The following is a 27,500-nucleotide window of genomic DNA, read 5'->3' on the forward strand; positions in this document are numbered from 1 at the left end:
GCAAATAGTGCTAAACATTCATATCTACAAGGCCATGGATCATTTTATAATCAGCAGTCGAGAGATCCTCCCTTTTCCAGAGGATTGAGGCCAAAGGCATCCAACATATTGCTACTGACACTTGAGGTGTAGCGATAATCACAGGTGCAAAAACGTGCAGCTGCTTTTTGCACTCCCTCAAGCCTTTGTACGTCGCATTTATAATGGGCGTCCCAAACTGGTGATGCGTATCCAAGCTTTGGCCTTACATACATACATACATACATACATACATACATACTTTATTTGTTAAAGCAGGTCGGTAGTGGCAGCTAAAGAGCTGATGTGGACCTGCTACACTTAGGGCGCGTTCGATTGACCCTATTCCAGAATAGGAATACATGGAATATAAGTTAGAAATCCGTCGTTTTTGCGGAGATTCACATTAAAATTGTCAAACATCAGCTAAAATGTTATTTTAAACATATTTTTATCATCCTTGCTGCTTCGAAACGCGCCAAACATTCCGTTTTAATCATCAATCCACGAATTCTTATTCCGGAATAGGGTCAATCGAACGCGCCCTTAATAATACAATTAAATCCTACCATATAAACCTACCAATTAAACTACAATACGTTTTAAGACTAGTATACAAACGTTAATACTAAAGTAAAAAACTGTCTATTTACAACAAGAGAAAATAACCTACTAATTTTAGATAGATTCTCAAAAAATTATTAAGAGGTGTAAATACTAACGTTTAATAATACAAAAAGTTAATATCCTTATTTATACAAAGTAGTTTTTACATTCTCCCTAAGATCCTATTAGTGCCCTTGTAAAATAATAGTTTGACACTGACTGGTTTTCGAAGTTTCGTTCAAAACGTTTCGGCTGATGTTTGATGCTTGAAGTTGAAAGTACTTACGTTAGTACGCTTGATTCAAAGAGCAGCACGTCGAATGCACGCTAAGGAAACTGAAATTCCGCGTGAAGTTTCACTGAGAAGAAACGTAGCGCGAGACGTATGCGCGTACCAAAGACTTGCAGATTTCCAGGATGGCAATGTGGTCATTTCCAGATTGCGGACCCTTTATTGACCTCCAGGCTTCCACCCTGAAAGAGTCGCTCATGAAAGTTAGCCGGCTCATGTCCAACGACTCTGACTCTTACATAATCCATTTGTTTCATGGTTGTTTTCGTGGACATGGCAGGAGATTTCGGATTCATGGTCGAACATAGAAACAGCACTTTTGTGTCCTAAAATTCTTGTTTTCAGTCAGTGATCGTTCAGTTTGACCATAGCATATAAAACAGTTGCAGTTAGTGCAACTGATTTTGTATACTGTGCCAGTTTGTGGCCAGTCAACCTTTTCCTGGGCTTTCCGTAGCGGGAACAAACTGTTCAGAGTTCTCAATGGTTTGAAGGCGACTTTGATTTGTTGTTGCATTAAAAATCGACCAATCCTTTTCAAATACCCTGCACATAGGGTAGCACCACGAAACCATTGGTTGGTAGATCGGTGCATGGGGGGTTTCGACAGCGATCTTTCGCAGCTATTGATGAAGGATGAGGGATAATTACTGTCTCACAGTACAGCCTTGAATCGTTTCGTTTCTTCGCGTTTCCCCTTTTTCTGTGTTGACGGTATGTTCTGTGACCTGCGTGGTAACGTACGGACTACAGATCTCTTATAGCACATGGGGTGGTGAGAATTGAAATCGAGATAGCGCTCTATGTGCGCCGGCTTTCTGTACACATTTACCTCGAGCTGCTTACCCCTATATGTTGTGATAGTGTCTGGGAAAGGTATTTTTTGTCCCTTGGTGTTCTCAAGTTCTAGAGTGAACTGTACGTTGGAGTTGATTGAATTGTGGTGTTAGTGAAACTCATCTACGTGATCCTTCCTAAGACACGTGTGACTGTCGTCAACGTAACGGAGCCACTACTTAGGGGGTGGTGAGTGGGCAGGGGCACCCAACGACCAATTTGTTGTAAAATGTATTATTATACCCCAGTTAATGAAAATAAATTTTATTAAGGCATTTTCAGGTGTTTTTCATTGTTGCTGGGAAAACATTATCTGTTCCTTTTTCCCAGCAAGACACACAAGAAATTTCCCAGCCAGCTAGATAAAATTGGTTGGTTTCCCAGCCAGCTGATCAAATTTATTTCTCAGCCACGAATTCCGCGCGCTTTCAAATCCCTCGATCCGAAACGACCAAAGAAAAGCGACAAAACCGGGACAAAACAGGGTTTTTCCGCAAGCGCAATCACTCTGACCAGCCGTCGTATGTTTGTGACTACTCTCTGAGAGAGGGAAGGGGTTCTTTTTTTTTTTTTTTAGTCGTCCTCAGTCTTCAGAGTTTCTACAGCCAGCTCGGGTTGAAATGCTAACCTCTATCAATAACAAAATTTCCCAGCGAGCTCATCGAAACACCTGTATTTTTGCCAGCCAGCAAGATTCCTCTGGGGAACAGATAATGAGAGGAACAGATTCGTTGGGTGCCCCTGAGTGGGGCAGTCTCCTCAATCTCTTCCATGACGAGGCCGTCTATAACGGGACTGATTGGAGAACTAATTGCACATCTAAATGTTTGTTTGTAATGGGTTTTGTCGTGTTTAAAGTAGTTGTGATTGAGAACAAAATCTAACAACTTCATGATGTTGCTGCTGGACATATTTGTACGTTCATTCAACTAGATCGTGGCCTTTTTGAAGCTTCTCGTTGGTAATGGTTAGAGCTAGATCCATGGGAATGGAGGTGAATGAAAAATTAACGTCCAAAGAGACCATAATTTCGTCACTGTCGACCGGATGTTGCTAGATCTTTTGAGCAAAATCTGAGCGCGCGTTCAACTTTAATTCAAATGGACGATGTTCCATTGCATACAATCCTCTACGCGTTCTTTGGGTTAAAATGATGTTAATCATGAATGAAAGGGGCCTATAATTCCATGGTAATCCATTCTGGCAAGCAGTCTTTGCTTGTCGAACGCTTTGGCAAACTCTAGGATCGCCAAGGACACCGACTGATAATTGCACTGGAGAGCAGACGCGCTATCATGGACCGTCTCTATCAGTTGTGTTTCAGTTGACCTTTTTGCCCTGAAACCATGTTGGACATCAACCAGTATGACAAAATCCTCAAGGTTTTTCATGACATGACTGTGTACAATATGTTCTGCATGTAATGCAGGACAGAGAAATTAATCTATAGTGTTTAGGATTACTCTTATCCCCTTTCTTTAAATGCAGCACACGTTAGCCATGTAAGCCTCCCTCCAATGTTTAGGTAATTCACCTTCGTTTATAGATGTCTGAAACATATCCGTTAGAATCGGAGCAATCTCTCTTGCAGCCATTTTTAGCAACCACGGGAAAAGTTGGTCGGTGCCAGGGCCTTTGATTTCCCTCAGCGATTGCAATTGTTTCTCGATCCCTCTCTGGTGTATTATTAGTGGACCTATTCCTGGTATGTCATTTGAGCCCAGGGTGGGTACACATGCAGGTGACATCGTCATGGGTAAACACGCTGCCGAGAATTGTTGATTAAGCGCCTCAGCCTTGGCCTGCTCATCGGATGTTGTTTTGCCGTTGAATTTCAGATCACCTACACCAACTTTCCCACTTTTGACTTTCTTTATATGGAACCAGAAAGACTTTGGACCCTCCGTAATAGTTCGCGTCAGGAATTGCACTGTGTACTGGTTCCTCGATTTTAGAGAGTTCCTTATTCACTACTTTCCTAGCATTTTAAAGGCAGCCGAGTCCTCAGGTCTCCCAGATCTCCTAACTTTATTGTAGAGCTGACTCTTTGCTTGGCCTACACAAACGGTGATGGTAAGGAGGGAACCATGGAAGGCTAGTACGACTTAAGGGGAAAAATTCCAAACTTTGCTTCGTTCCTACCTACTAGATGAAATCACAAAATTTTGTAAGAGTCTTGATAACACAGTTTACAGATTGGCTCCAAGAGTACCTTGTGATTCGAAATGTAAGTTAAAGTATTCCACATACATTTGCATCAAGTCAAATATCAGAGCAAGTACACTTAACATAGAAGTCGCCAAAATCTTCCGTTTATGGTCTTTAAGGCGGTGTTACACTGTGCAATTTTTCGTGCAACTTGTCTCGCAATGGCGTTAAGAGACAAGTTGTAACATACCTTGCAACGGCCAAAAACGTTGCGAGACCAGTTTCAGAAACCGTTGCGGAAAGTAGAACTGAGTTCTACTTTCTTCAACAGTTGCAATGAATTTTTTAAAAATTGCGCAGTGTAACATCTGTCCTGCCATCTTTTACTGCCTGGCCCATTCTCGTCACCAGAGCCTTGGATCGACCCAAGGCTCTGGGAAACTCTATGTAGGAGAGCATGCGCCGTAGGGTTCTTATGGCCAAAAATTGGCTATTTGAACCTTACGGCGCCTGCTCACTCCTCGTGCAAGAACATGAATGCACCAAATTAGAGACGCTTTTGATTGTTCTTCACGAAAACCAATGACAAGACACTTTGTTTCAGGGTTCCCTCTTCTCTCCCTCAGTCAAGAGAAGAGCTCTGGGGTCGAGAATGTGCCTGGCCGACCTGCACATCACCTCGATCTGATGTGATTGTGAATCTGTCATGCGTCGACATCGGGCTTGTATCGCAATGCCGGCATGCTCAAATGAAAGCGGTAAAAATCCCCATATTTCCACGTGCTTTGCATGTTTGCAGTTGTGTGTGTGGGTTACTCGCTGTTTTGTTCGCTGTTTTTTTCAAACGTAATTGAAGTTGTGTTAATTTATTCGAAGTATCACTAGCAAATATGACTAAAGCTACTTATCAGAACATCAGAAAGCTGTGTAGAGGTGTGTTTTGTAGGAAAACACTTGGCTCGGCTGCTTTTCACAGGAGATTCAAGTTCTCTCTGCATACTGCCAGAAAGCAGCACACAAGTCCACTTTCCCTGAATATTTCTGGGCAATCAGTACAATAAAAAATATTATTTTACGAGACATCGAATGCACTTTGCTAATCCGTGATTACTACTAGTTTTCTCGTCAGTGGAAAAGGGTTTCTTGGTTTTTTTTACTTCCGATTTTTCATTTCCGGTCTCACGTTTTTTCTTCCTTATTTGGAACTTATTTATGACGTTTAATTTGCTGGTGGGAGTCTGGGTCTAATAAATACACAGCTTGGTGAAAGAAAGTGTGTGGCATATGTCAATGTGAAAAAAAACTTTTAGTTATTATCTTCCGCTTTAAACGGCCTTGACTGGTGTAGAAGAGGGTTTTGGTAAATGGCCGCACAACCACATTCATCAGCTGTGCGGGCATTACAGCTGGAGTTAAAGAAACTCACCGAAGAACCAGTGGAAGGATTTGTTGTCAATGTGCCAGATGAGTGCAATCTATTCGAATGGGATGTAGCGATTTTTGGTCCCCCTGGTACTCTTTATGAAGGAGGTTACTTCAAAGTAAGCAACTGGTCGAACGGATTTGCCTTTTTGTTTTTTTCACCTAGATAATCAAGATTTACTATTTTTTCTACGAATTTTTCCCTTCAGGCACACATGTCGTTCCCTCCCGGATACCCTTACTCACCTCCAACTTTTCGATTCCTCACAAAAATGTGGCATCCTAATATATACGAGGTAAGAATGGTCGACGAATGAGTTGCTGCTGAATTTTATAAAATTGAAGTTAAATATTTGTGTTCATTCTCCAGTCCGGTGATGTTTGTATTTCAATTTTACATCCCCCTGTGGACGATCCACAAAGCGGCGAGCTGCCATCAGAACGGTGGAACCCGACACAAACTGTAAGGTGCGTATGAATCTTTCCTCTTTCATGGAAGAGAAAGTGAGCAACTATGGTTGGGCTTATGTTAGATAACGTCGCCAGTGAAATAACAAAATAATACATATATAAATCCAAAATAATCGGTAAAGGGAGCCCCATTCTTAGGAATTCTGAATTCGACGTGCTCCTTTTGTCTGGTAGAAAGATCTTTGATATTGTCATTGTTTTACGAACACAGTGTTATTTGGAGCCGGTGATTCCTATAATTTCTTCATCATATTGGTTCATTTGTCGAATTATCAATTGTATACTTTTTGTGGTCAAAGAATTTCAAAGTGGACTTGTTTTTCGGTATATTTTTGTCACACTGCCGTAACGTGGGTTTAAAGGCATGAGCTTTCATTGGGGGCTAGAGGTTTAGGTGGGAAGATTTACCCAAATCCCCATAATTGTGGCTATAATTTTGGTGTGAATAACGCGATGAGTTAAGCGTACACTTTAACCCAACAAATAGCTTGCCGAGCCAAGATCATAGCGGGACAGAAATGTGTCTCTGTTTTTGGATAATTTAGTTAGTCGCTTAGATTTTTTTGATGATATGGGTGGCTGTTATAGAATTTCATACTTTGCAGAAATGTTATCTTAAGAGGTCAAGCGAAAATTGCATTTATGGTACTTTCAAATCTCTCATCAATTGGCTTGTCTCAAAGCCGTTTTTATATGCACGGTTCTAATGACAATTCAAAAGGGAAAAAGAATGAATAAATTATGCTCTTTTGCCATTCAAATTTATGGGAAAAACTCTCTCAGCCAAGAATATAAAATTGAGGATTCCCAGCAAAATATTGTATTTTATGTACGTGTAAACTGCATCTTGTTTGTAAAGAAAAGATAACTCAAAGAAAAACATTTTCCAGAAGGAAAAGAGAAGCCATTTTAGATTAATTTCTACATTCATACATGTCATGTATGTTCAGGTTCCTAATTCATATATTGAATGTACATTGTTTTACATTTTGTTAAAATCAATAGCCTGCAGTACATTATGATGGACTACAATGATGTAGATTTGTTGCACCTTGCTTTTTATATTGATACAGTAAATAGTATTTTTTTTATCATCTTGAATGATATTTTTTCATTATTGCTGTAGGTGATTTCTTTAGAAATAGAAGGAAAACAACAAATCTTATAGAATGCATCTATTCCTATATTAGCGTTTTCTTTTTCTGCAAGAATGTTTGTATGCTTTTGCCTGACCAGTACTTTTCATAGTTACTTTAAACAGATGTTTATGATGGTTGATCGATACCCTAAGGGGTTAGATAAGTACCGGTATTGTAACAGTTATAGGATGGATTTGTCCACTTTTGTCACTCCACAACTCTTTCACTGAGCTGTGTTTGCTTCTAATTTGTGCCATATTTGGACAGCCTCATTTTTGAGAACTTCCATGGTTACTAGTATTTAATTGTGGCACTGTGTATTTTCGGAATTGAAATTAAGTAGGAATTTCGTATATGAGCTTTTCAACAGTCTTTTTAGATTAGGACATATTTTAACCTTGCATAGTCTTGTGTAACACTTAAGGTGCATGGCAAGATGTGGTGGTCAGAACACAGGTACCCCTAGCTAACATTGTAATTTGAGCATCATGATCAGTTAAAATTATAAGGGTTTGTATGGGAATTTTAAAACATGTTTAGGAGTCAAAAATAAAGAACATGAATTGAGCAAAAATGCCTTACCTTGTCTTCTTGATACCTTATCAGTGTTTTTCTCGCGTACTTTGGCCATTTCAGCGCTATTCCAGTGGGTTGTAGGTTCGCTGTTTTCTCTCTCTATATTTATCTTCAAGGTTGGAAACTCCGATGAAGTAGTCGGAAACACAAGCTACTGTAAATTCTTCCAAAAAGCTCAAATTGACCCAAAATTCCACTGAGACCAAGTATGATGTGCTGGTACATATTTCAATCCTCATATCAGACAAACTTTCATGGAAAGGAATTGAAAATCGCTGAAATGGGGTGATTTTGCCCTAAGCATCATACATGATTCTTATGTCCCATGCACGAAACCGTTGAAAAACACCTTACCGACAGGGCCCAAGGTTCAAATTTGGTACACACAGGGTGGGCGACGAGGCTTTAGTCTCAGTGACAGGTACAACGCCAGGCCCTTCTCAGGAAAGTACTATGCTGTCACGCAGATACAGGCAAAGCTCAGGGAAATGCTGATGCATTAAAAATGTTTCGCAAACAGAACATAAACATTCAGTTTGTTTTACATTGTAAGTGTCACTGACATCGTCGCCCACCTGGTGTTTAACAAATTTGAATGTTGGGCCCGGTCGGTAAGGTGTTTTCCAATGGCCGTGTACGGAACTTCCCTAGAATTGTGCTGAAACAGCCAGAAATCCAGAGAACAAACCATAAATAAGACAAGGAGGCAAGGCAACAAATTCTGATGTGTTTTAAATTCTATTTTAATGCCCTAAATAACAATCGCCAAATTCCCCATACAAACCCTTATAAAATGTTTGTAATGCAACAAAGATTCTCCATGAACTTAGGGTACCTATGGTCAGAAGTAAGAAAAGTAGTACATGGCAAATAACAGTTGGCTGATCTTTTCAAAAGTAAGTGATTTTTGCCAAGGAGTTGATTACTCACGATGATAGCGGTGCGTGCACACGCAGAGCACCATTGTTAAAGGGGCTAGGTCACGCTATTTTAGGCATTTTCAGCACTGATCGAATGGTCATAGAATTATCTAAAATATCAAAATAACTGTTCAAAACTATAGAAGAACTCTAACAAAACACAGGGAAGCCAAAAAGGGACATGGATGGACAAAATTGGAGAGGATTGAAATGGATTGAATTTGGGTACCTTTGAAAAACGTCGGCCCAACTTTTTTCAAATTTATATCAGTCTATATCAAAATGTCATTTACAAAGCTTGAAAATCATTCTCAGTTGTTATGTGGCCGTGATTTTGCAAATGAAAGACTCTTGCCCTGCCAATTTGATTTTTAGAGCTCATAATTAACAAAATTAAACAGAATTACCTAAAGTAGCATGACCTAGCCCCTTTAAGAAGATATGGTAACCCATTGGTAGGAGAAATTTTGGTTTTATAGCTATGATGTCATCGACTGTCCGTATGTTCACCCCTCAATGTATGCCAGTGTGACCAGTATCACGCTAGTTTACAGCATAAATCTTTGATATGGGACGTCCATGTTATGGTCAATTGACACCTGTCAAAACAAAGTATCCACTGACCAGTATCAAGTGACCATATCGTGGGCTCATGTTTAGAGCTTATCGAGGTTAGCTGTTTTTTGAAGTTGCCTGCTGACCAGTTAATGGTTTTTCATTGGATGGCAGGCTCAACCCACTTTAACTCACCTAAATATAAACAAGGCTTCATTTTTCATGCACTTTCTGTGGCTCGATGTAGCTACACGGCCATATTATGAGAACTAAAGCTCTTAACAGTCAACACTTTTTATGTTCAAGTGGAAAAAAGTTGGAAAATATTTTCTTTCTGGATTTTTCCCTGGTTTAAATCCAGTTTGACATAATTTCATGATACATGTAGCTGTGATCCACTCTGGTGGCGACCCAGTTATTCAAGTCAAGCATGGGAAGGATATAAACTTAAAGCTGAGTGTTTATGACCGCGCACTGGTGACTCAGTTGGTTGAGCATCGGGCTGTCATGCGGGAGGTCGTGAGTTTGACTCCGGCCGGACCAACACTCAGGCTCTTGAAATATCTGAGGAGAAAGTGCTGCCTTTGTAATTACATCCGCAAATGGTTAAGACTTTCGAGTCTTCTCGGATAAGGACTATAAACCGTAGGCCCCGTCTCACAACCCTTGAATGTTCACAATCCAGTGGGATGCAAAAGAACCCACACACTATTCGTAAAGAGTAGGGCATGGAGCTCCCGGGGTTGTGGTCAGGCCTCATTTCGTTCATTCATGTGCTGGGTGAGATAGCTAATGGACTGATAGCGGCTGCCAGCGGCGCCTGCATATGCTGATGTCCAATCTCACCCATAGATCACTTGCTTGTAAAGCGCATTTGAATATGCCAATACAAAATGCACTATATAAATTCATTACCCTTACCATTTATTTTTCATTTGTTTACAGCTGTTATTTTTTGTTGCAATTTGTTGCAATTTTTGGCATATCTTTAGAAGCTCTGATAAGGTTGCATGATGCCTGGAGGACCTATGGCTAGAACAGAATACCAGTAATAGCTCAAACTTGGTGGAAGAACACAAATTCTTTTCTTAGGCAGTAAAGAGTTTGTTATTTTTACGAATGCGTTATTTCAAGTGGATGCGTATTTTTAAAAAGTGGTTTAATAGGTTTTCCTTTGTTGAGAAATGAAACTCAAACTTTTATTCTCAACTGGAATTAACATAACAATTATCTGCAGTTTTTTGGACATAAAGAAATTTTAATAGTTTATATGTTTGTTTGTTTTGCTCTAAAATGCAAGGGAACAAGTGCTCTTTTAATCATTTGTCCAAGTGTTTTTCGATGTGCCTCGACATTGACAACAAAAGTTTGCCCTTATGTCATAAACACATATTCGCAATGAGTTCTCATCAAATTAGGGAGACATATCACTATCTTGTGTTTTCAGAAGTTTCTTTAACTTAAAGCTCCTACAGGTAATTTGTTGGTGCGGGTCTTGTTTGAAGTTTGTCCTTTCCTGGTAGCATTGCCGTATTTTGCAGATTTTTGTTCCAAGCCAAGCTGGCGTGTTTCAATGAAATACCTTAAAATGTGAATGATCTCGTTTTCAGAGATAAAGTGGAATACAGTACGTCAGTAAAACTCTTTTTTGACCTTGAACTGACAAAGTTTTGCAATGGTTTCTAATTTTAGCGCGATTCGGACCTATTTCCTGGCTATTGACAATTGACTCTGAAATGGCTTTTTTCCTTTTCCATTCGCTCTCTGAGGATGTGCTTGTTTTCTTTTAAAACTCATGCAATTCAAGAAAAATTCATTGCCAAACTGGTGAAATCCAAAGTAAATTTTGCTTGAAAAACCGAAAAGAAGGAAAGAAAGCAAGGAATAAGATTAAATTAAGCAGTAACCAGAACCACCAAATCGCCAAATTTGAAAGCCTTTTATTTTCACTAACCCTACAGGCAGTGAGAATAAATAACCAGGGAGCTCCGCTTTTAGGCATGGCTAAATCTATATATTAGTTTTTTATTTATTTATTTATTTATTTATTTATTTTTTGCCACAGAAAGAAGAAGTTAAAATACAAATATGAACAATCAAAAGAGAAGATGGAAAGAAAAATTATTGAATTACATTGGTGGCGAGGAGGCCTAAAAGAAACTACTAAGCTTATGTAAATTAGGCCTCCCCAAGTAAAAGCATCTATCTATTGTTGACATGCAAGTTGGCAACGGAGAATGCAATTGTTACAAACATTTAGTTATTTAACAAGTTGAAATATAAAGTAATGAACGGAAATTAAAAACAGTTTGAACTTACAAGTTGGTAATGAAGCATACAATTACAAACACTTAGTCATTTAATTAAGGTGTTGAAATATGTAAACAGTTGTGAAAGTAAAATTACAGGGTGAAAACAATTTGACACAGGAAGAACAAAATACTTAATTTTCAGAATAGTTGTTAAAAAAGAATGACTTAAGTGCTTTCTTGAAGGAAGCTGTTGAGGAAGAATTCATTATATCAATGTCAAGAGAATTGTAAAATTTAGGTCCCTGATAGAAAACAGAAAATTGTTTAATGTTAGTCCGACAGAAAGGCAGACGAAATGCATGAGAGTTTCTCGAATAATATGTGTGAATTTGACTGTTTAGAGTGAATTTGCTAGCTAACTTGGGAGGAAGAGTTCGAATTTGATAGGAGAACATGAATTGACCAAGTTGTAACAGGTTAAGATCATGGAAAATTCGGATTCCAAGTTTCTTAAATATAGGGTCAGAATGAGCATTAAAATGAGATTTATCTATGATTCTCACCACTCTTTTCTGCAATTTTACCAGACGAACAAGGTTAGTTTTATAGGTGGACGCCCAAACTATATTACTGTAAAAGAAGTAAGGATAAACAAGTGAAAAGTACAATACACGTAAAGAGTATGAAGATAAATAAAAACTTGATTTCTGTATCATTCCAATTGATTTCGACACTTTGTTAGCCACATGAGAGATCTCAGACTTCCAGGTTACGTTTTCATCGATGATCACACCCAAGAAAACTGTTTCTTTAACTTGATCAATTTGTTGTTTATTTATCAAAATTTGAAAATTATAACTTCTACGTTTTTGGTTTGGTTTGAACACTATGAACTTGGTCTTTTTAAGATTCAGTGAAAGCTTATTAACCCTAAACCATACTGACAACTTATTTAACTCGATATTCAGCTGATTAACCAAATAATCAGGATCTTTACCAGACAGAAAAACGTTGGTATCGTCCGCGAATAAAATCAGTTGTAGTGCCGTAGATGCATTGACTATATCATTAATGTAAAGAAGAAAAAATAAAGGCCCTAGAATAGAGCCCTGAGGAACCCCACAGGATATATTGAAGCGAGAAGAAACATGACCGTTGAAATCTACAAATTGTAATCTGTTAGAAAAATAGCTTTTTACCCATTTTAAGGCCAGTCCACGTATACCATAGTGTTCAAGTTTGTCAAATAAAATATTATGATTAACTGTATCGAATACTTTTGAGAGATCAAGGAAAATACCAACAGCTATATCACCACGATCTAAAGCAGAGGAAATCTTATCATACAAATCAATCAAAGCAAGTGTAGGGGAGTGATTTTTCCTAAAGCCATATTGCTCATCACAAAGGACATTTAAATTAGTTAGATAATCATTTAAACGGTTATAAATTATTCTCTCAAGAAATTTGGAAAAACTAGGTAGAACTGAAACAGGTCTATAGTTAGTGAACAACGACTGGTCATCAGCTTTGAATAAAGGTATTACCCGTGCTATCTTCATTTGATCTGGTACAGTGCCATGAGCAATTGACAAGTTAATAATGTGAGCCAAAGGTTCAGAGATTAATTGGATAGATTCCTTTATGAGGGACATTGGAATGTTATCATAACCCGCAGCTTTGTTGGATGCAAATGATTGAGCAATAACAATAATTTCTTCTTTTGTTGCCGAATTGAAAAAGATAGATTCTGCAAAAGATCCTGAAAGAAAGTCTTTATGAGAAAAAGGATGAGATTGTATTTCTTTTGCAAGGTTAGGACCAATACTGGAGAAATACTTACAAAATTTATTCGCGATGATAACTGGATCAGATATTTCTTGACCATCAGATGTGAATATTGAGTTTACTTTAGGCTTTGATTTCTTCCGATTCAAGATGTCATTAAGAATTTTCCAAGTAGCATGGGTATTTGCTTTTGCATATTCTAATTTCTTCTCATAATATAATCGTCTAGCCGATCTCAAAATGTGATTTAATTTGTTTTTGAAAGACTTATAGAGTAGATTGTTATTCTGTGTCGGTTTATGAAGGAATTGTTTATAAAGTTTGTTTTTCCTTTTAATCGACTTGAGAAGAGCTTTAGTTAACCACGGTTTTTTAATAGGTCTCTTCTTCGGAATCAATTTCCTAACAGGAAAACAGTCATTGTATATTTTGGTAATTTTATTAAGAAAACTGGTGTATGCAGTATGTGGATCATTGTAACCTGCGAGTGAAGACCACTCAACACCCTCAAGTTTTTCAACAAACTTGGACCGATTAATTGGGTTCTTATCTCAGACAAAAATGGGATCTTGTCTAGAATGATGTCCTAGAGTGTTGTCCGAATGAATAGAAAAAACAGGAAGATGATCTGAGATGTCAGTAGTTACATGTAGGTACCATTAAATGTGGATCTGATCCACAACAACTTTGACAATGTTGCGATCAAAAATGAAAAAGGGTCTATTTCCCGGGTTAAATGAACAGAAATAATATGCAAACACTAAAATGTATGCAGTTTTATTAAAACTGGCGAAATTTATCGGCAATAACGTTTCTCGCGCATTGGCTATTAAATAAAAAATAAAGTTACATTGGCTGAAAATTTGACACTCATGCCATTAACTTGTTCACTCAGGCCACCAACTTGCACAAATTAAAAATTCAGTTCATGAATCAAAATGCGATCAAAAACCCTCGTGGTGATCAAAAATGTTCATGGCTGAGTGAAAATCGAGCCATTTTGAGGTAGGAGCATCTTTCAGTCAAGTCTCAACTTCCTGGCCTGAGGTCAAGTCTGCAAAATTAAAATCAAACAAGTTAAGTACTTTCAACTTCACATAAAGTACAGTTTTATGTGTGTGTACTCTTATGTATGATAAAAGTTAGCCAATCAGTGCACAAGAAATTGCTCAGTAATTGTAAAAATTTGTTCTGGTCTATTCTCGGTTTTCACATGACGTCACGACCGCCATGTTGGTGCCCTAAACAAAGAAAAGGCGGCCATGTTGGTGCCCCGACCAAATCCTCCGGGAATTTAACTTTATTATTATGCAAACGCTTCCTTTTGTTTTCGTTGAAAAACATGGCTGTTGATCACGTGCGTGAAAACCAGCAATTATGACAGTTTCTGTAAAGTTTTAGATGTGCCTTGTAATACGTGACTTTCATGTTTCTTTCTGGACTATACAGGCAGAAATTATGGTAACTACAGTACTTGCTTATCATTTCAAATAGCTGCAAGTGTACTCCATATCTTTCTTGTTTGTTATCTTCTATGCTTTACCACTTTGTTAAATGTTATAATTTTTCCTGTAAATATTATTTACTTGTTTGGTTGGGATGGCATTAGCCAAAAATTTGTTTAAGTGCTCTTCAAAACGCCCTTAATTTAAGCAGGCTCCAAGAAAGTTGCTGCCATGAGGATGAATGGAAAATGTCTTGTTTTCCTGAAGATGAGTGCTTTAACCATTTGATGTCCAAACCTGCCTAAACTGGCCAGACAGTATTTTACTCTGTCTAACGCCAGACGATTTTACTTGTCCATGGGGAACCCCTGGGAGTCAATGGGTTAAGCTGCAACCCTTTTGGTTGCCAGGGCAACTTGAAATATTTAGTGACTAAAATTGCAGCAAAAGTCTCCAAATTTTTAATTTTTTATTAAATTTACATGTCCACTACAACAAATAACTTAAGGCCAAGCCAGGAAATTTTTTTTTTTTTTTTTTACTATAAGCCTGTCATATGTTAGGCCAGGGACAGGGTTTGGCCTGACATGCAGCCACCCTTGTCAGACAAATTTTGTTTCCACACTGATTAAGTGGAACTCCTGTGGCAGACCACTTTATAAATTGTGCGGCGTCTCATTTTCATCGTCTCATTTCAAATGATTCAAATCTATTGCATTGTTCTTAGCCATTAGCAGCCAAAACATGGTAGCCTTCTATTTGTTTGACAGCAAAATCCTTGCGTTTCGTGATTTAACTTCATACCTGAAAGTGTTTCTGCTCTAGCACAATTAGAATCACATCCAAGGTCTTATGAAGCAAAATCACTTAAAATAAGTCAAGATTCATGTGGGAAGACACCACTGCTGCTATTCAAATATTATTCTTCCGTCTCTTTCGGGGGAATTTTACGAAAATCTTTCAAGATTCTATTGAAATGTCTCCGCAAGATAAAGTATTAATAAAGAATCAAAGTAGCAGCAGGTGATAGTCACACATGACACGGTTTGGGCAAATGGGAACACTTTGTTAAAAACACAAAATTCCTTGGAACATTCACCAGATTGGCCGTTTTATACTAGAGACGTATAACTTGTCTAGGATGCGCATGGGCAAACTATCCAGTTTAGTGTGTTTTCTAAGATGCCCTAAAGTGGATACTTTGTCCAGATGCATTATGCTTCTTGTGCCCGTCTTTATACTTGACAAATTTAAAAAATGCAGAAAAAATGTTTGTCCAAGTTCGTCCCAGATGAATTATGCAGGTAGCTTCTTCAAGTACCAGTCTAGAGCAGAAATTACATAAAACAGAAAATACTAAAGACAGAAAACATAACAACTCCAAATGAAGACTAATCCCAAGTCACCAAAACACAATGCTGAAATTCTGGTACCTGCAGAAAGAACTATTATGCGTCTCAAGTATAAAAAATGCCAATTACGTATGATGTGCTACTCATTGAAACCAACTTGCATAATGGTACCCTCGACTGATAATTATTTCTTGTTGACCAATCAAAGCTAATACAAGCCACAAGTTTTTAGAAGTTTTTTCAGATCAATGTATTAAAAAAATATTTTTTAAATTTAATGTTTGAAATACTTATATGCACATGTATTTTCCCACGCAGTAAATCACAGACAGAAAATCACTGGAACATGGCAATACTGTGACATATTTTACGAGGCACAATGTTTATTTTAAGCAAATTGGAACAAAAATGTTGTTTAAGATGGGCTGAATTTTTTTGCACTTTCATAAAGCATTTTTCTGCCATGATGATTATAAATTATTGTTGATTTTGTCTACTACTTAAATTATGTAACTTCTGCTTACTTATGAAATTTTCTGTGTTTACATTAACCCTTTGACATCCAACCCGGCCGAAACCGGCCGGACTTAGTATTTTACTCTGTCTAACGCCAGATGATTTTACTTGTCAATGGGGAACCCCTCGGAGTCAATGGGTTAAACAGTGTTAAAATCCAAAGAGATGCTGTTGTTATTTACTCAACAAATGTCAATATAGTTTTCATCGAAGCGATTGGAAGTTGTCCGGGGAAGGATACATTTTTTACATTGTAATTTGAGCAAAATAAAAGTCGGCATACAGATGATTTCCAAAAAGCCTTCTGAATTTTTATCTAAATGATCCCTGGTTGAAGATGAGCTAGAAATAAATACTTTTTCCAGTTCCGTAACGTCTTTCGTTTTGAAAATTACAGCATTTTGAATTTCCATTGTCACCTCTCCTGACACCATGATACAGAGCGGGTTGAAAAACATGTCTCTTCCTATGATTCTCAGAAGTTTGAAAATTTCAAGTACATTAGGAGATGTGTTCATACACATGTATTTTATCTCATAAGCAAAAGTAAACGCTTTTGTGGCAAAGCGAACTCTGGGTGTTTTTGTTTATTACGGTCCGTCATATTGGTGGACCATGGACAGTCCACCAACATGGCGGCATCTTGTGAAATGCTTCTTTGGCAAATTAATAACTCAGAAACAATGAACTGCACAGACATGAGAATCGTAGAGGTGGGTTTTTGTCTTTACTCGATTACAACGTTTCAAGCTGTTGGCTTCTTTTATTGAATGGTTTCGAATTTGTTTCAGCTTTTGTTTGTGTATATGCAATAACGTTAACTTTTCTAATTTAGTTATTGAAGTAGAGGTGAGAAATGTAATTTGAGTCCCTGAAATTTGCCGTAAAACTGGTCATAAAATCTTATCAGTCTGATGAAAACAAAAACAGCAAGCACTTGTGGAACAGTACCATTGTTGACTCCATATATGTACAGTACATTGCTGTGTTATTTAATTTTAGTTAATGTAAATGAGTTTTTAGGAAACACCTTGCACAAATTTTCGGAGTAGCATTACTAGTAAGACGCCGTGAAACGCAAGCTGCAAATGAAAGCAAATCAAAATGAAACTTAACCATTATGCATTTCGGCCATATATTGAAGGCCACCTTCAAATTTGGATTTGTTGAGTGAAAATATATTTTTTAATAAATTTTGCATCATAACAGAAGATCCCGGTCAGCCTGTCCAGTCAGACTGATCATTTGCCAGCCAAAACCTCAAATTTACTGGACAAATGTCCAATGATCGGCGCTTATTTGCAGGCTTGAAAGGTAGTGCTGGTGGCTACTTAAATTTCAATTTTTAAGGTGACTAGGACCAAGTCAACTAATTGATGACAAGAAAGACTTAAAACACTCCCATTTCTTCTGACTGCTAGTGCTGACCTTATTTTCTACTTCACTGATGTGTTTCAGATAGTGAAGAAAATTGGGTAGATTTGGGGGGCATTCTTTCTGTACAGAGCCAAATACAGTCGAATCCCCTGTTAATACAGACACTGAAGGCAACATGGATAGTGTCTGTATTAAGCGGGTTGGGTAAATTAAGTCAAAAATACAGTACAGTACACATTAATTTTTATTGGAGCATATAAAACAAAACATTAACATCATCAAGTTTAATGTCTGTAGAACACAAAAAAAGTAAGTCACTCATTTATACCAGTGTGCATTTATACCCATTATTGTATCAATTGTCTAAAATCATTTATGCACATTTAAACATTAACTTGCATAGGTCTTAGTAACATACAGGGCTTGAAGTCATTTATCGGCGAAATAGTCAGACATTGACGTTTGAACAGCAGTATTTAACTGCGTTCACAAAAGGTACACTGTAAAGGTCATTAAAGACAAAGTTGACAAGAGTGTTCCTATTAGCGAGTTAATAGTGAGAATTAATGGGAAGAAAAAAATGTGCGTTGTCTGTATTAAGTGGGTGTCGGTAAAGTGGGGTTTGACTGTATAGTGGGGTTTGACTGTATAGTGTTTAGCATGAGAGCAGCAAAAATTAATCTGTAGTAGCGTAAGTCTCCAATTTGGTGACCTGTGTTCGGCGGTCAATTTACCTACATTGTACCAAGCTGTTATGCTTTTAATATTCATGATGTTAACAAAGTTAAGGACGGTGCCTACTATTGTTATAGCGCATACATTCTACGCGTCTCAAGATACTCGGGTTCCCTATCGGTGATGCATACTAGTACAGGGATATTTTTTTGCGTGGTTTAAAACTATCCGGAGAAAGTAGATCTGAGTAAGTACTCTTAGTATCCAAAAAGAAAATTGGGTGTTGCCATGCATTTTTGAGAGATAATTAAGGTTCAATTTGAGAAAGAATGCCATACATTGCTTAGTATTTTAAAGCTTTTTACAAAAATTATTCATGAATTATCTTTGAAAAATGCATGGTTACCTCCAATTTTCTTTTTGGATTTCAATAACACTTGTTAAGATCTACATCCCCTGCATAATCACACACTGGGGCAAAAATATCTTTAATTAGTAGGCACTGCCCTTAAAATGAGATAAATATTTGCATGAAGTAATTTATTGCTTAGATTAGGCTTTGATTTTAGTGTAATTCGATGACTTCTTTTGTGTGAGATAAGCCCAATCCTTGAGCGGCAGACTCGGTTGCAGGCCAGTTGTTTCTATGCAAGCCTTCTGTTTGGTCCTGCAATCTTTGAGATTCGTAGTTCTTTTCACAATTTTGTAATTTTGAGCTCCTCACGCAAGATCATGCTGTGGCTTTTGTCATGCCTTCTACAGCAGCTAGGCAGTTCACATCTTTCTTGGTAGTTTTGGTGCTTCTTTCATCAAGTTATGTCCCCTTAACAACTGTCTCCATTACTGGTTGTGGAGTGATGTTTTTCCACTACCTCTTCATGCCTCCCTTCAAGTAATGACGTGTCCTTTTCTTTGCACAAACCTTTTTTTATTTTTGCACCAAAAAAGGTGACTTTTCATAAATTTCCAACATGGAAGTTTTTTAAAAGGTCCATATCATTTCCAAGTTATCTCCAGAAGGACATTGAGAGGGTAAAAAAAAAATGGGCCCTACACATTATTTCTTTTAGAAACTTCTATGAGAGTAACTCATCCTTACCAATTTAAACTGTAGAAGGGATGCAGCTCGTACTACTAAGTCATTTTGTGATTATGTGCAGCCCTTTTGCACACTTAAGTTACACTGTCTGGTCCCCCTTGATGCCAAACTGTTTGCAGTCCAAGAGTGCCACTAAGAAGTCTTGAAATGTTATTGTTGTCCTGTTCCATTGATAAGTAACTTTTATTGAAACTGCAATATAACTAAATATTTAGAATAGCAGGCTTTTAGAATTACATGTGTACTTTTAGACTATTACCATAAACATTGGTAGATAAGTCGCATCCTTAGTTTAGAAAATTTTTCAAGATTTGGAAAAAATATTGCGATAAAATTTCGTGAACATAATTCTAAAGCTTAAAGTTAAGTCTGTCACCTTGGCTCAATCATTCAATTTGCAGTCTAAACAAGACTCAAATATACAATTTAACTTCTCCACTGTGAAGAATATGATTGACTTGTTTGGAAACATGATTACTTTTGTTGGTGATTTTTTTCCTAGCCTTTTTTCAGTGCATGCTTTAAGTCCGTAATCTTGACAGCTCATTGTGAGCAAGTTCTGTGAAAGTGGCATACCATTGGCAATGCTGCCAAATTATTTGTGATGGTATGGAGATTCCTCCTCTGGAAACCCTCACCTGTTCCAGAGAGGCGATTCTAAATCACCTTTACAACCTGATGAAAGCAACAATTCTTTTTATAGGAGCCACAAAACATGCAGAAGTAGGTAGGTAGGTAGGTAGAAAGATTGCAGTAAAAAATTTGAATTGCACCTCTTTACAAGTAAGAAATATAAGAAATGAGTTATAACTACTACTGTTTTAAAATTACAAAACGACTACTCAGAAATTACGTATTTACTAAATGCTTCCCTCGCAGTCTTAACAATGAATGAATTTCCAAATCTATTTGTCTTTACAAGCGGCCTGGCAAACCCCCTCTGCCTTCTCAGCTCATATTAGATAGAAACTGAGGGAGGCAGGAGGCTGATAATCTTACTATGTGGATCATTAACAATAGACTTAAACAGGTGTTAGACCTGTTAAATTTTCCTGGTGGGCCCTGATGGACGCAAGCCCTGGTAACTGAAGGGCGTCCAAGTAGTGCACCTTGGCAAAAATGCATGATAGGGCCCTCCTTTGCTCTCTTTCGAGCTCGACTTGTAGATACTTTGGTAAGCTGTATCTACCAAAAGCGCAGTGAATATATTCATATAGAGGTCTGCGCTATATAAATGTAATTAAACTGTAATGGAAAACAGGACAAGCGTAATCAAGTGAGAATGTTAGCTCCTGCAGAACTTAAGCAAACCCAAGACCTTTTCACTTCTAACTATTTTCAGTAACGGTGTTAGTATTTCAGTAGCGGGTATAGATTATAATTATTTTCATGTAAACTCCGCAGTGAGAAGTGTGTGCTTGCATTTGATTCTCAATGCAAAGCTATTGAAGGTCATGCTTACATTTGTCCAGGGAGGTTTCAGTTAATCTTTTTTTTGTTGCCTTGCAGCCACTTCATTGATAAAAACAAAGCTCATGAAATGTTGTTAACAAATAGAAGGGCTGTACATATGCTGTACCTTCCGTAATTCTCTTTTATTTTTTGGGTTATTGTAGGAAGGAGCAACCAGTTTCCTCATTTAAGACATACTGTAGGAGTCACTGAATAACATTAGGCTAATAATTTTTATATTGCTATGCATTTCTCTTTTTCTTTTCACTTGTTTGCCCTTGTTCTTGCCCTTTGACCCTCAACAGTTCACTTCAAAACCTAATCATCTTTTATTAGTAATAATTAGTGCATTGAAAAATACAATTTAGTGCACATTGCACACATCTGTTCAATTGGTCGAGTTTTATGTGTCAATATTGTTTGTTCATTTTGTAGAACCATCCTCTTGAGTGTGATATCCTTGTTAAATGAACCAAACACCTTTTCGCCTGCTAATGTTGATGCTTCAGTGATGTTTAGAAAATGGAGAGACTCCAAAGGGAAGGACAGCGAGTATGAAAAAATTGTCAAGTAAGTATTGATAGGGATTCTATAATGTGGCTTGGTATTTATACTTTACAGCTATCTTCAACTTGTTTTTCAAGCAATCCAATTTGTTTCCTTTTATTCTTTCCACTCATCCTCTTTTCCTTGTTTTAATGCAAGGGGCATTTGCACTGTCTAATTGGAAGTTATTGAGTTGAAATCAGTGGTTATAGAGTGGTGTTCAATTGAGTATCGAAAGTAATTAGTGAATTACTTTGGTTTATGATTACTTCACTCAGTGATTGGTTCAAAGTTCTCGCGCCATTTTTTCAACCAATCAGAAGTGAAACCAAAACCAATCGTGGCTCGCGCGTGCACATTTTCCCGTGCTTTGTGTCGGTTACGAGTAATTACTTCGAGTTTTGATTGGTTTACTGGAATGTCTCCGTCCTTTTTGATTGGCCAAAAGGATTACTTCGGTTTTGGTTTTACGACACTCAATTGAAAACTGCTCTATCAAATAAGTTTCACATGCAGTTAAATAAAATACAGTAGAGATGAGGCAGTTAGGTTGGGGATGAGATGACAGATTGAGGTTTCTTCGGGCTACTTCTACAATATTTTGGATTGTGGCAGAGCACGTGGAGCACCATGGGTAAGAAAATAAGGTAACCCATCTGCGAGAAAAGTTGGTTTTGGTTACCGTGCGCAAGTCCACCCCTCAAGACCGCAGGTTCAAGTCATGTTAATCTATTTTAAGAATAAACAAACTGGCCCGGGTTGCTCGAAACATGGTTAACGCTAACCAACGTTAAATACCATGTTAAATACCAACGTTTAGCGTTAACAAGTGTTCGAGCAACCGGACCCAGGGTGCTCCACTTTTTGGCTTGTTTAAATCTATATGTTATTGCTACCACTATTCAAATGAAGCTTTAAGGTGTACATGTCAGTTTTTTATTTACTCTTGAAAGTGAAACATCATGGTTTTCTGAGATTAAAGCAACCAGAAAAATTCCATACTGATTTTATTCTATGCCTTTCAGCCCTCCATACTGGTTTTTACTCTATGCCTTTCAGCCTTTTAAAAATCGGAATTTTCACTTCTGGAGGGTACAAAACCGAGCTAGTGAGGAGATAGGGGATAGCAGAACTGTGACGTCAAAACGGAACGAAATTTTTCCAGGGCCCGAATTTTCCTTTTTTTTTTTTAGATCGAGAAGTTGCTGAAACTGCTTCCGTTATACGGTGAATTTGGTTGGAATACCCTGCCGTTCTGTTTTGACGTCACTGGCCTGCTATTCGCAGTCTCCTTACTAGCGCGGTTTTGTACCTCAAGGAAGTGAAAATTCCGAAATTTGAAAGACCGAAAGGCATAGAAGAAAAATCAATGTGGAACTTTTTTGGTTGTTTTTATCTCAGAAAACCGTGATGTCATATACACTTTAAGCGAGACTGGCTGAGAGCAACTTAAGAAGCCTGAAAAGATAAAAGGATTTTGTTTTCAGACTTCGATGCGATGATCCGTCTCAGTTTGAGTCCAAAGCCACTATTATTCCATTTTGATAAGAAAAAGGACAATTTTTGTTTATTGAATACAGCGACATCATCATTCGTATTGTCTGTTTGTGTGTGTGTGTGTGAGAATTGCAATCGTTTCGCCCACAGTTAAGTCGATTCGCCAACACGTTCTAATATAAATGAAAACAAGCTGTAGGTTGATACGACTTAACTTTTGAGAATTTCATCCACAAAACACTTGTAAGACCCAACCCGCTTCGTTCAATACGGAACCTAAGTTTGCGTTTCACACCAAGTAAATTCACGATCGATTGAAGTGCTGTAAATTTTCCTAAGTTCAGGGGCACCCAACGTCAATTTTCGGTAAATATCTGTTCGGAAGACGATTTGAGATCTAGAATTTTCGGAACATTTATTGTAAAATTTCTTGCTTGCCTGCCTCTCCTAGGATTTTCGACCATCGGAAAAGTTGATAATTGCCCATTTTTAACGGATTTTTCCCCTTAAAAGATCGCCTAGAATTTTCGGGAGCCTTTTTTCTGGCTGAAATTTTCGAAAAGGTAAGTTTCGATCCCTATAATTTTCGGACCACTAGACTTTCAGCTAGGAAATCCGAACAGATGAAAACTGTTTAGGGGATAAAAATATGCCTATATCTACCGTTTAAATACTAAAATACGTTTAACAATGCTATGTTCAAGTGATTTTGAACTATACTCTCGTTGGGTGCCCCTGTAAGTTTCTCGGTGGTTTGCGTAGCAAAGCGCGCAAATCTACACCAAAATTGTCTGGGCGAAACGACGTATTCCATATGTGACTACAAGTGTTTCATGGTTTTGTTCATAAATGCAAATACGATTTACGAGCCGACGTTAGCACACAAATCTTTATTACGGTGGATAATTGACATTCATCAACTCGTTTCATAAAATCTAAATTTTGGAGTAAGCGGATACTCAGTCAACCTTTGGGTTGAAATGAAAGGTCAAAATGTGATTTTTGTACCGCAGTTGGGTTTCTCGAGACGTGGGTGAGTCTGGAAATAGGGATCTCATCAACATTTAGTTGCCCTGTCTTAGAATTTTCTGTTTCAAGAAATGTTTATATTTGAAGAGCCTGCAATAAACGGGAAGGGAGAAATGATCCTCGCACATTTTGAGCAATTGTCGACAAATTCAGGTGACTTAAGTTTAAGCGAACACATGACCTTTGCGATGCCGGTGCAACTGAGCTATGAAGTCACGCGGGTGGGAGCAGGTCAATTTGTTAGGCTCATGTGTTCCCGTGAAAGGACTCAATGAAAGAACTGTATTATATTTATATAGATCGTTTTCACGTGACGTCATCATTTTCTAAAAGCCAAAACTAAAGAGCCACGAAAGTTTTTATCCTCATCAGGCATAAGAGGCGGGAAATTTGTATCCATTTGCAATTTTAAAGCTCAATAGCGTGCTTCGTTTGGAAACCAGAGCATTTTGAATTTCTGAGTTATAGCGGTGCGTGACACGAGGCGACAATCGAGTTTATTGAGAAATATATATTTATCTCATGGTTTTGAGCCTTTTTAGAATTTAAAGCATTAGGAAAAGTGCTTAAGTAAATAGCTGTCTGTTCAGTACAGATGATCACTCGCCTAGATAGCCAAAGTAAGTAACAGATGTTTGCACTATTTTCCGGCCGCCATATTGGTGCACCACAGATGTGCACCAACATGGCGTTTTCATACTGGGCTCTGTAAATTTCTGCGAAACATTTCGACGAATATCTGAAGATTGGGGAAACGCACGGGCCTAAAACTTGGAGAAGTGTCTTCTTCATTTATCTTCTACAACATCACGAATTCTTGACTTTTTCCACTGGATGGTTTTCGATTTATTTTTTTATTGCGTAACAGTGAAAACGATCTATACGAAAGACGAAAGAGAAAAAAATGATCCTCGCACTTATCTAGAAAATTTAAGCAATTGTCGAGTGTAGACACCTGTAAAGGAGACCTTTTTGCAGATACGGCGGCCATTTTGATTTCTATTGTTTCAAATAGCTATTATGGGATGGCCAGGGGGTTAGGGTTAGAGCATCTCATAATGTCTTTCGAAACAATAGAAATCAAAATGGCCGCCGTATCTGCAAAAAGGTCTATTCAGGTGGCTTTATTAAATTTTCTGTTTGTTTGCAGAAAACAGGTTTCACGGTCCAAACTCGAAGCCGAAAAAGAAAACATAAAGGTACCAACAACTGTGGACGAATACTGTGTAAAATCCAGACCGTCACGATCAGAAACTGAGGATCTTACGGATTTTTACGACGATGACTATGCAGATGATTTGGATGATGATGACGACGAGGAGGATTGTGCCGGGTATAGCGAGGACTCAGGAAATGAAGAAACGTGATACAACCACGTAACAGTGGGCTGCAACTTTGTCACGATGTATATTTTGTACTGTGTAACACGAGACGCTTTCCACTGGCATAATGACAGACAACCACAACTTCACTGGCTTTAGAAGCGTGGAAAAACTTTATTCTTTTGTAATAATATTTGCGATGTCTTGTATGGTTGTAAATGCGCTCGGGGGCAAAGACTGAAAAAGCTTGCCATCCATGGTTTTCCGATGGGGTATGTTCTGGGGTCTGGGACGGCATGTAAATCTGCACCAAAGAGCTTGTCTTGCAACGTGATTGCTGCGAGAGGGACTTTAATTCTCCAGCGCTAAGACGGCATGGAAATTGCGTCTTCAGTCCTTTTATTCGTAAGATGAGACCTCATCTGGTTAGATGTGCTGTGTAGGTTTTCATGTGTGTGGTGGTATTTCTGTCTAATAAACCTTCTCTGTTAAATTGTGTCAAGTTTACTTTTTTTCTGGATCTCATAAGGCATTTTTTTTTTTGGGGGGGGGGGGGGTGCAGGGATGGCGCAGTGGTGAGAGCACTCGCCTCTTACCAATGTTGCCCGGGTTCGATTCCCAGACTCAGCGTCATATGTGGGTTGAGTTTGTTGGTTCTCTACTCTGCACCGAGAAGTTTTCCCCGGGTACTCCAGTTTCCCCTCTCCTTAAAAAAACCAACATTTGACTTGATTTGTGTTAATTGTTAATTTCAATTTACAGTGTCCCCAATTAGTGCTTCAACGCTAGAACGACTAGACACTTAAATAAAGTTCCTTTCCTTTCCTTTTTATTTGGAAAGCGCCTGAATTTCTACACGAAGAGAAAAGGCACCAGAAATCAGGTGAAATCATATAGGCCACGTTCATAAATGGTGACCACCTTTTGTCTTAATGAAATTTTCTCGTCGCAGCAAGGCTTATTAACATTAAAACAAAAGAATATTTTATTTGGCCGCCATTATTAAAGACGCTGTTGTTTCAAGGTAGCCTGGAACCCAGGCTCTTTTTTTTTTCTCCGTGGTCGTGGTTCTTGATCCATCGACCATACAGATCGCTACTAGGGGACATACATGGCGCGCCATACGGATAAGCCCTACGAAAACTGATTGAGGTATGTGGGACTGGCTCCAGTTGTTCGGAGGCTGGATAACATCAGGGCCCGGTTAACTTAATCCAGGATTAGCGTAAACTTTTGTTTCACGTTTTCAACTTTTTGGTGAAAGTTTCTTTTGCTTATTTTTGTTTTTCAAGATTGACGTCTTCTCATGTAAAGTTCTGCCAAAAATCTGTGTTGAACAGCATTTGGGAGTAGAGAAATAAACTGCTTGGTTAATTTTTAATCTTAGATTAGCGTTAATCGGCTTTCGAGGAACCGGGCCCAGGTGGATAAATCACTACCAAGAAGTTTCAATCTGCGCCCAGATTTCAGTATTTGCCCATGTAAACATGTTGCATCTCCAAGTAAGGAACAGCGTGTTATTAAAATCATCAGGGGCACCCAACGAATCTGTTCCTCACATCATCTGTTCCCCAGAGGAATCTTGCTGGCTGGCAAAAATACAGGTGTTTCGATGAGCTGGCTGGGAAATTTTGTTATTGATAGAGGTTTTGCCTGGGAATTACTGACTTTTTCTAGCATTTCATTCCGAGCTGGCTGTAGAAACTCTGAAGACTGAGGACGACGAAAAAAAAGGACCTCTTCCCTCTCCCAAACATACGACGGCTGGTCAGAGTGATTGCGCTTGCGGAAAAAACCGGTTTTTTCCCGGTTTTGTCGCTTTTGTTCGGTCGTTTCGGATCGAGGGATTTGAAAGCGCACGGAATTCCTGACTGGGAAATAAATTTGATCAGCTGGCTGGGAAACCAACCAATTTTATCTAGCTGGCTGGGAAATTTCTTGTGTGTCTTGCTGGGAAAAAGGAACAGATATTGTTTTCCCAGCAACACTGAAAAACACCTGAAAATGCCTTAATAACATTTATTTTCATTAACTGGGGTATAATAATACATTTTACAACAAATTGGTCGTTGGGTGCCCCTGAAATCATGGCCGTCATTTAACGTGGAGTATATTATATATTCTAGATAGTAACTTATCCACTGGATAAAGAAGTTATCTGGCCTT

The 27,500-nt window shown here is 38.2% G+C and overlaps 1 protein-coding gene across 1 annotated transcript; it reads left to right on the top strand.

The window, feature by feature from the left end:
* Nucleotides 1–5,135: 5,135 nt before the first annotated feature.
* On the top strand, nt 5,136–25,830 carry LOC138039042 (ubiquitin-conjugating enzyme E2 R2-like). Its single transcript, XM_068885198.1, has 5 exons — nt 5,136–5,442; nt 5,533–5,619; nt 5,694–5,791; nt 21,376–21,510; nt 25,163–25,830. The coding sequence occupies exons 1-5, from the start codon at nt 5,266–5,268 to the stop codon at nt 25,377–25,379; spliced, it is 714 nt and encodes a 237-aa protein (XP_068741299.1). The 5' UTR covers nt 5,136–5,265; the 3' UTR covers nt 25,380–25,830.
* The last annotated feature ends 1,670 nt before the right edge of the window (nt 25,831–27,500 follow it).

The sequence above is a fragment of the Montipora capricornis genome, chromosome 2 (assembly GCF_036669925.1).
Source record: "Montipora capricornis isolate CH-2021 chromosome 2, ASM3666992v2, whole genome shotgun sequence".
Taxonomy (NCBI): Eukaryota; Metazoa; Cnidaria; class Anthozoa; order Scleractinia; family Acroporidae; genus Montipora; species Montipora capricornis.